Below are 10,624 nucleotides of genomic sequence, written 5' to 3' on the forward strand. Positions count from 1 at the left end.
CTAGATTATAAAATTCCTACTGTATGTGCTTTACTATTTTAACATAACAAAGAATCAATGTCAGTTCATCTCTCTTGGGAAATTATGTTTTAAAAAGACACAAAGAGTTTTTAGCTAAGCCAGTCAAATAAATAATGTTATAAAATACAGACATCAAAATGGTAAATTGCATAGCTAATGGAAAGAACTAATTATTAGTATTGATTTAACATATAATATTTAAATTATAGTGGAGGCTTCTATTGATTTTTTTTAATCAAATGTTTCTTATAACAAAATCAACATAGCATTTTAAAGACACTTTGCCCAATGTGTGGCAATTCTTTACATAGGATACTCAGATGCTGAGCCTTCCATTCCTCTCTTGGTTCCACTGTAAAGGTGTTGATGAAATGTTAATTCCTTGAAGTACCATAGTATAATTAATACTCTATAATTAATAGTCTAATCAAGTATTATATCATCAAGACACAAATTAACAATGCCTAACAATACTTGGTGTCTGGGGTCTTTTATCTTTTAATATACAAACCAGCAAACGCAAACAAATCAATTTGTAATATTTAATCCATGTTTTTGAAGGACAAAAAATAAATAAATCTTCCTCCATTTCCCAGAGAGGAAAACTGGGTTCAAATCAAAGATCTAAGGACTTTCCCTGGGTAGATCTCATATTTACTATTGACCATTGACTGCTGTGTGCATCCCATTTGCCTACTTCTTGAATGGAAGTGTCTACTGCATTATTCCTATGCCTCAAGAGTCTGGGAGCCAGAAACCTTGTTTCTTTCCTTCACACGGCTTCAGATCAAGAGTAAGTGTAACAAAGCAAAGGACCCAAGGAGCCCTCTGTGCCCAGATCTCATTTAGCCTTCAAGTTCCTGGGTAAGAAACTCTAGACTGTTCCTCTATTGGCATGAGATTTTTGTTTGCATTGGGAGGGAATAGCGTATATTTCATGTGCGAGAAAAGAAAATTTGTTGTCAAGGGAAAGACTGTGGCTATTTAAAAATTTAGCCACAAATACTTAGGGACACCTCTTATTAAGAGGTGATGTCTGTGTTTTGCACTCTACCCTCACCCCCAGCCCACCTTGAAGTTAAAAAGAGTTGTGCTTGGGGCTGGCCTGGTCGCATAGTGGTTAAGTTTGCACGCTCCGCTTCGGAGGCCCTGGATTCGAAGTTTCGGATCCCGGGCGTGGACCTACACACTGCTTATCAAGCCATGGTGTGGCAGACGTCCCACATATAAAGTAGAGGAAGATGGGCACGGATGTTAGCCCAGGGCCAATCTTCCTCAGCAAAAAGAGGAGGATTGGCAATGGATGTTAGCTCAGGGCTAATCTTCCTCATCAAAAAAAAAAAAGACTTGTGCTTGCTTTGACAATGAAAATGATATGATGTAACTTCCAATGCTGGAAAAAGGCCATGAAGTTTCTGCCTTTTTCACTAGAAAACTCAGTCTTAGAGCCTATAGCTACTGCTCTTTGAGGATGCCAGCACCACATGGAGAGTTCACATGTAGGCATGCTGGACAGTCCCAGCTAATCCTAGCCTTTCTTTCATAAATTTTGTTAGATGCTAGACAATATGAATTTCACATTGTTGAGGCCTGGATGTTTCTGGCAGGCAGTCAAGTTGCTTGCAGAGCACCTTGATCCTTTGAAGGCTTCTTGAAAACTTTGTGTGGGCAAGCATGAATTCGCTTTTTCCCTAGGGCAAGTTTAGCCTAACTATTCAGACTGTGACTCTTCTTGGATCTCTGCTGAATGTACAGACTCATAAGTGTTCCATGAGGATTTTACTTTCTGACTGTTCCAAACTTGAAATTCACCTAGTCCTGTTTGAATTCTTGGAAATTTTGAATTTACATTTCCTTCATTGTTCTTTGCGTGGCCTTATGTATTTTAACCAGATGCATGCAGGACTCAATATTAGTAGCAGACTCTGGAGAATGTTTATGCAAAATTCTGGAGCACTTTAATCACCTGACTGTCTCTGCAAAACTACTCTGCCCAGCTTTCGGTGGCCTCAGCTTCTCCTAACCCTTATCTCTCCTCAATTCAGCAAGATCTCCCGGATCTTCTTGGGTTTCCCCTTCCTGCACAGCAGACTGGGCAGTGCTTCCAGACAGAATGTCAGGGCAATTGCAGGGCTCTCCTCTCGTCTCCCTTCTTTCAGGGATCACAGTCCTATGTTTCCCAATATCTGAAAAAAGTTATTTCATATAATTTGTCTAGTTTTCCAGTTATTTACAGTAGGAGCGGAAGTTCAATCGCAGTTGCGCCCTCATGACAGGAAGCAGAAGTCTCCATTTGACTTTGATAATTATCTGTACACTGGCATAGGGCTGTGCATCAAGGACGAATAACCTTCCCCAATATATTAAGTGATATAACAGTCATAGCAGTATCAACATTTTTGAAAATATTGTTATATACATTTTATTCTTTGTCAAATAGTGCCAATAAAACCACTAACAGTAAACAACATTTATTGCTACCATACCCTTACAGATTCCAATAATTTCAGAAATTTGACATTTTTGTAATTTTATCATGATAATGTGAAATATAAATCTAAAATTCAAATACTTAGACTACATTTAATGTAACATTTAAATTAAAATTTTAAGCTATAGAATATCATTTGATGTCACAAGCTCAAAGAAAGGAGAGATGATATGGCTGAAGAAGTTTCTATAACTGAAAAACAAGTAAAGAGTAAGAGGGGGGAAATGTTTTGTTTTGTATTTTTTAAGAGACAATTTTAAACTAACTCACCATGGCCTTTCTTCCTTTTAGGAATAAAGTAATGTTTCGTATCTATGCTGTTCACTTTGATATGTACCTTTTTTGAGGCAAAATCTATCATACTAGGCTAGGCAGAGGTGGGAAGCCCGTCAAAAATAATGTCCAACAGAAATAGAAACAGAAACCTCAGGTCAGGAATGACACAAGTATTTTTATGTTTAGTTAGTATGTCACAAAACGATCACAGTCATATTGTCTATGCCTATAAGACTGATGAATTCCATGTTTAAAATTTTGATTAGTTTCAAAAAAGTAAATATGTACTTCCCTAGATAAACTCTTGACAATTCCCATAAGGCACTGCTCTGCTCTTTGTTTCCTCCCGACTGCCTTCAACAAGTTTGACTTTTTTGTCTTTCTTGATGCCCTAATTTTTGCACCTCTATTTATAATTCCTCACTGATTTAGTTAACCTCAGATAGCACTCAAAATTGAGCTGTCAGAGAAAGAACTAACAGCTAGGAGAACCAAAGAAAATAGAGCGCAGCAGATAATTTACAAAAGCGGGCTATCCAATGAGGAATCCTTCAAGAAACAGAGAATTCTCAGTATGGAAAAATGTGTAGGTACCTCCCTTATTTTAGGAATACTTTCCATAATCAATTATGTGTACACTTGTTTGACTGTTCCAGGAAACGCAAGCACACTGTCTGTTGATCAGAATATTTTGTTCAACATCTTAAAAGCAGTCACACAAGCTGGACTGCATCTTTTGTCCGTGCACAGCGTGCAGAGAAACAAGGATAAAAGGCAATTGGGCATTCTAGATTCAATGTGTGCTTTATTCTTTAAATCATGTAGCACTTTTTCTTCTGAAATGTATATTCCAAACTTGCAACCTTAACTCTATCTTACGATCTCATGAGTCAGAGAAGAAACAAGAAAATTGCTCCGAATTCAAAGACTGATATAAAATTTGAATTGAGGAAGCTATTAGCATTTACAAGAGAAGCTATTTTTTGATATGTGAATTTTAGCAAAATTATATTCAAAACCCATTAATAATGAAACATGATTTTCTTATCTGCTAGAGTGAGGAAATTCAGTTGTGGGCTTTGTAGACAAAATACCTTTCCATGAACTGATAAATAGTTTTCCCCTCCAACCACCACCCAATTTTTAAAATACAAGAAATACAATTACTGATTAGACAATATCCTTGCCACAACTATTACTATTGCTAATAAGGGAACTATTTTTCAGTATGCTTTGTTTTTGCTCTAGTAAAATATTTCTGGGTGTGATTGATTTACAATCAATCACAGTAGTGGAGAGCACATGCTCTAAATCCAGACTGGATGCAAATCTTGGCTTTAAGAGTTACCAGCTGAGTGATTTGGGGCATATCACTTAACCTCTCTGTGCCTCGGTTTCTCGTCTGTAAAGAGAAGAATTAAAAAAGACCGTAACAGTATTTACTTCACTGGGTTTCCTAGAAAGGTAACATTTATAAAAGTAAAGTGCTTAGCACAGCACCTGGTAAATACTAAGCACCATTGCGAATTTTCCTCTATCACTGTGATGATGGTGATGATGCTTTTCTCACTAGCATTCTGATGAAGAACAAGCGGAGTTCCATCCTGCCTTGTCACGATTGCTAATGAAGACGCCATGGACAACTAGCTCGGGGCCATCGTGACCCCGGCCGTGGATTCCAAGGGGCGACGATCAACGTGAAGATCACCGCTCGCGCCCCCGGGCCTGGCGCCGGGTAGGGGCGCGGCGCTCGATTTCCTTCCCTGCCTCCGCCGGGCCCCGGCGCGCATGCTCGGTGCGGCTCGGCCCCTCGGCCTCACCCTCTGCGGGCGGCGGGCGGCGGGCGGCGGGCGGCCGGGTCCGGCGCGGGGATGGGCGGCCGGGCCCCCGCGGCGGCGGCGGCGGCGGCGGCGGCGGCGGCGGCGCTGTGAGGAGCAGGCGGGGGGAGGCGGCTGCCGCTCGGCGGTGAGTATCTGGGGGCGCCACCATGGCGTTTCGTAAGAAGAGCACCAAGAACCCCCCGGTCCTGAGCCACGAATTCATCCTGCAGAATCACGCGGACCTCGTCGCCTGCGTGGGGATGTTCTTCGTGCTGGGGCTCATGTTCGAGGGAACCGCAGAAGCATCGATCGTGTTTATCACGCTGCAGCACAGCGTTCCCTTCCCCGCGGGGGAAGATCCAGCCAAGGAGTTAAAGTTCCTCTATCATTACGGCATCAAAGACCTGGCCACGGTCTTCTTCTACATGCTGGTGGCCGTCATCATTCACGCCACCCTGCAGGAGTATGTGTTGGATAAAATTAACAGGCGAATGCAGTTCCCCAAAGCGAAACAAAGCAGATTTAATGAATCTGGCCAGTTCAGTGCATTCTACCTTGTCTCATGTGTTTGGGGCACGTTCATTCTAATCTCTGAAAACTGCCTGTCAGACCCCACGCTCGTATGGGGGGCTCATTCCCATAACGTGATGACATTTCAGATGAAGTTTTTCTACATCTCACAGCTGGCTTACTGGTTTCATGCCTTTCCTGAACTCTACTTCCAGAGAACCAAAAAACAGGATCTCCCTCGCCAGCTTGTCTACATCGGTCTTCACCTCTTCCACATTGCTGGAGCCTATCTCCTGTACCTGAACCATCTGGGGCTTGTTCTCCTGATGTTGCATTACTTTGTGGAATTCCTTTCCCACATTTGCGACCTGTTTTATTTTAGTGATGAGAAGTACCAGAAAGAGATGTCTCTGTGGGCAGTTGTGTTTATTCTGGGTCGACTTGTGACTTTAACTGTTTCCGTGCTCTCTGTTGGCTTTCACCTGGCTGGAGGGCAGAATCGGAATCCGGATGCCATTAGTGGAAACGTGAACGTGTTGGCAGCTAAAATTGCTGTTCTGTCGTCCAGCTGCACGATCCAGGCATACATAACGTGGAATTTAGTTAACGTCCAGCTTCAGAGGTGGAAGGAAGAAGATGCTGTTCTTCAGGCCCCAAGTGTGAAGAAGAAACGGACTAAAGGCAGGTCTTCTAGAAAAGGAACAGAAAATGGGGTGGCAACTTCAAATAAAGTAGACTCTCCCCATAAGAAGAAAGAGAAAACTTCATAATGAATTATAAGTTAGTTGACTACTGTCCCCAAAGAAGTCAGCTCTTTACTATATCTTTCTGTGCTAGAGATTTTTCTGTTCTTGAAAATAGTTTGTGCTCTCTTTAATTTTTGCTATCGTACAGTGTAATATATTTTTTTAAGATGTTTGAGAGGAGAGTGATTATTATGAGTGGGAAAAAAATTTGATTTAGACTAAGCTACTCATCGTCAGAATGGTTTAGGGATCACCAGAACATTTTTGTTTGCTTGTTTTTTATCTTTCAACATTTTCCTAATGATTTATAGAGATAACTACAAAATTCCACGTATCAGAGATACAATTTCTTGCTCCCGCCAATCTTTTATAACATTGGCAAGATGGTCTGTTATAGCAATGTCATAGTTTTAATGTTCCCTTTCAGGATAAAATAGAAATATTATAAAGGTAGAAGTTATCTTCATTAAGTTTTTAGCATTCTCTACTTCTTAGAATTTTTTTCAGAATTTACAACTGGAGAAAAGATTTGTAAAACAACCAAAGTAATGATGTAGTGTTTGTTACTGTTACATCCCCATTAAAAAAACAAAATACTAATGGCTAACATATGTGGAGACTTATTGCCATATATTAAATCAAAATATCTTGAATTAATATAAAAGTATTGCTGAAGAGGTAAAATCATTCTTGTTCATTTTAAACACTTGTAAACTGGAAATCAGAAAATTAAATATTTACTGTAAAAAGGAAATCTGACAGTTTTTTAAAATATGTGTATTAAAAATTATTCTTAATGAGACGTTATAAGTTCAGTATCCACAGCATATTAGAAAAATATTGTTTAACCTGTGAATCATTTGAGAAATAATACTTACTTGACTTATATCTATAAAAAGAACGTCAGCTAATTACATCTGTAAAACATTTAAGGCACTAACCTTAAATAATTTGAAAATCAAGTGGATAAATAGTCTAATGAAAGGCTTTTGAAAAATAATATAATTATAGCTTTGCTTCCATCTTTAATTGGGAAACATTTATCTGTATGAGGCATATTCATATTTTGGACATATATATATATGTGTGTGTATATATATATAAATTGTATCTTTACGGAAGCCAATAGAAACAATGAGCTGTAGTGGGTATTTGTTTATCTCCTTCTCTTAACCTTCATTTTGATTTCATATCCATAAGTTGAGTGTTTATATATTTTTCAGGAGAAAATTCTTTAAAAATGTGCTAGAATATATTTCCTATCCTCTCTATTTTCTCCCACTATATCTCTTGTCACTCTGCTTTTGATAGCCTTCTGTTTGGTTTGTTGTAGGTAATTCAACTTTTCCAATCATGGGGGTCTCTGAAAATTAAACTTAGTGTACTTGTATTGCAAACCAAAGACAGAGGAGCCACTCCTGGCAAAGCTTTCTCTTCTATTCTGTCTACTTTGAGAGGTATATAATAAAGCAAGATTGTTTCTTTTTTGGCTATAGAATTTATCCTACTATTGCTTTTTCTCAGTTGCCTAATACTGTAGTTTTGCTACTGCATGCTCCAAGATCTAAAGTGTAAAAACTCCACTTTAACCAACCATTGTGCAAAGATTTTCATCTTTTCATATGCCAGAGTGGTCTTTCTCACTTCCCTCACTTTTAAGAATTCTAGCCTGTTATTTGCAACCCCACTCCTGGTAACAAAGTTCTTATCCATTATATACTTCATTTGCAAATAAGTGCAGGCCTGACTCAAACTGGCAAATAATTGCAAGAAAATAATTTGCTCACGTGACTGACAATGCCAAGAATTAAACTGGGCTTTCCATGAAACGTGATTAGGGCCCAGATCGATTTCCCTGGGATTTCTTGGCTCTGTCCCCCTCAGACTGACTTTCTGCTTGGCAGCAAATGACTACAGCTGTTCTAAGCTTTATGTCTGCACACCACATACGTGGGAGAGGAAGAGAGGAAACCTGATTTCTAGAATTCCCAGAACACCATTAGTGAACTCATTTGATGGAAGGATGTACTGGGTCGATTGGTTAAGTTAGGTTATATGCTTCACCTGTGCAAAAAGGCAAAGCCCTTTTCTTGTAAAATATGAGTTCACAGAGGTAGCAAGGTTATTGAGGAAAAAAAGGGAGAAGGATGCTGGGTACATCTCAACTATTCATAAGAGTTCAATACATGTTGCCAGAAAATAAATGTATGCCAAATAAATTATGCAAGTGATGCTACAAATGAAATTCAGCACAGTACAAATTGCTAAGTCTCTCCCTTTTTAAAATTACATCTTCAAAAACTCATGCTATAATAAATCTCTGCATGACAACTTGGTTTCTGTCAAAATGGACCACATGGAAACAGAATTTTCATAATCACCCAAACTCCGTAGTTTACAGTAGAGTTCACTCTTGCTGTTGTACATTCTATGGGTTTTGACAAACCTGTGATGACATGTACCCACTATTATAGTATCATAGAAAATAATTTTATTGCCTAAAAGCCCTCTGTGCTAAACTTGTTCACCCTTCTCTCCTCTATGCATTGTTAAGTACTATACAAACATATGGCATTGAGTTTTCCTGCATGTCTGGTAGGAGGCAATAGAATTTCAAGTGTAGCAATAGTTCCACCTCTGTATCTAGCTGATATTTTATAAGGTATCCTTTCCCCAAATGTATGAATTATTGTTAACTAAATAAATAATATACGTTACAAATACGTATATGACTATACTTAAAATTTATAGAATTCTGAGTAAATGCACACTTATTTTGAAGAGTTATTAAATTCATAGTAACTGAACTTTTTTATGTATATGACAGAAAATACAAATGATATCATATGAAAACCCTAGAATATATTGATTCTGAATATAGGTCCTAATACTTGAAACATTTGAAACCATTGGTCTAGGTAAATGACATTAAGAAAAAAATTCAGTTCTTATATTCAAAATTAAGTTTCAGACTAAATTAACTAAGCATTTATTTTGGAAAATCAAAGAGCATCAACAACCATTTTAGCAGTTATGAGTACTAGACAAGTTCCTTGTATTAGGTAATATATATTTTTCATCATTGCCTTCTCATTAATTAAGTAATAGTGTCTCACAGGTAGTAGTTATTCAGAATTTGTTGAGCTCAGTTGAAATAACCTTTTGTTTTATTGAAACAAATAAGCAAACAAAACTTAGTAGAGCTTTCTTTTACTATCATTTTAGTATTGACTTCCTCTCCTTTGTCCACCCTTTTCCGGTTTTAAGTATTAATTATTTATGTATTGCTTGATTATTGCCTGCATCCTATTCTAGTTTGAGTCTGGGGTCACGAATCTTTAAATCACTACGATAAACTTAGCATCTAGCACGATGTTTAGTACAGTGGAAGCATGCAATAAAAATGTGTTGACTGACAACTTAATGATTTGGGGGTGGAGTATACATTATTTATTGGCCCACACATATCTTACAAAAACTAATGTATGTAAACTTTAATAATTTGTTCTTAACCCACTTAACTGAAAACCCTGACTCCAAACATTAGACTTATTTAGAAATGGCTGCGTGTCGTGTGTCATCTGAATGGCATTTGCGATTTGCCAAACTCGTTGAAATTTAAGTCCTTTTACTAAGTTAAGAATTAAGTTAATGTCTTCTAAATATGAAGCTAGTAGCTGAATCCTCAATATATGAATCAGAATGCCATTTTGAATGTGCACATGAGTGGAAGACATGACAGTTGCTCCACATCCTCGACAGCACTTCTGTAATAGTGAAGAACAGGAGAACAGTGCTGTTTGAAAAGATGCAAAAGACTAAGGGAGGGAAAGGTTTTTTGTAGGAATGGAAATCAAGATTTTGTATTGGTCAGTAATATCTGACATGCCTTTTGCACATCCTACCATGCTCTTGGAGCTCAGAGGAGTGGTCAAAGCCCAAGACACAAGTTTGAGAGTCATTAGCGTAAAGACAGTATTTTTATCAAGGCACTGAACGAGGTCATCTAAGGAGAGGATATAAATAGGGAAGAGAAGGTCTACTGCTTGGCCTTGGAGCATCCCAACAGATGGAAATCAAGCAGTGGAATAGAGCCAGCAAAGGAGACTCCCTGATGGCTGCTGTGGGAGGAGAAGGACTAAAGGCCAAAGGTCTACCGCGTCCTAGAACCCACACCTGCGTGGCAGCTGGTGAGGTAGGCAGAAGCAGAGGTGAACAGTGTTGCATAACCCAAAAGAAAAGTGTATTAAGAGGATGAAAATATCAATTACATTCAATACTATTGAGAGTTCAAGTTCCTTAAGATTAGAAATTAAAAAAAGCCCGGACTTGGCAACATGTAGGTCACTGGGGACATTAGATCAGCTTCTGTGGAGTTATGAGGATAAAAGCCCTATTGGAGTGGACTGAGGAGAGAATGGGAGGTGAGGAGATGATATTACAAATACTTTCTCAACAAATGTCTCTTGAAGTGGAGCAGAGGAAGGGAAAAGAGGACTGCATCCCCGTGTGCAATAAACATAGAGGGATGTGGAGTCAATAGAGCTGGTTTTGTTGTTATTGTAATTGTTGTTTTTAGGATGGGAGATATTACAGAATATTTGTATATTTGTATACCGAAACAGAGAGGTGATGACAGTGGGGAGAGGGATGACCACTGCAAGAGCAAGGCCAAATTACACGAGTCCCCTGAAGAAATGCGGGTAGCACATGGATTCCTGACTTGAAAAGAGCATTTTTAAATTAAATAAATCTCCAGT

The 10,624-nt window shown here is 38.6% G+C and overlaps 1 protein-coding gene across 1 annotated transcript; it reads left to right on the forward strand.

The window, feature by feature from the left end:
- The first annotated feature begins 4,694 nt into the window (after positions 1 to 4,694).
- Positions 4,695 to 7,012, forward strand: TRAM1L1 (translocation associated membrane protein 1 like 1). The gene has a single exon (XM_004426549.3). The coding sequence runs from the start codon at positions 4,776 to 4,778 to the stop codon at positions 5,886 to 5,888; it is 1,113 nt and encodes a 370-aa protein (XP_004426606.1). The 5' UTR covers positions 4,695 to 4,775; the 3' UTR covers positions 5,889 to 7,012.
- Positions 7,013 to 10,624: the final 3,612 nt, after the last annotated feature.

Source organism: Ceratotherium simum, chromosome 12 (assembly GCF_057802395.1).
Source record: "Ceratotherium simum simum isolate JZ-2026a chromosome 12, ASM5780239v1, whole genome shotgun sequence".
NCBI lineage: Eukaryota > Metazoa > Chordata > Mammalia > Perissodactyla > Rhinocerotidae > Ceratotherium > Ceratotherium simum.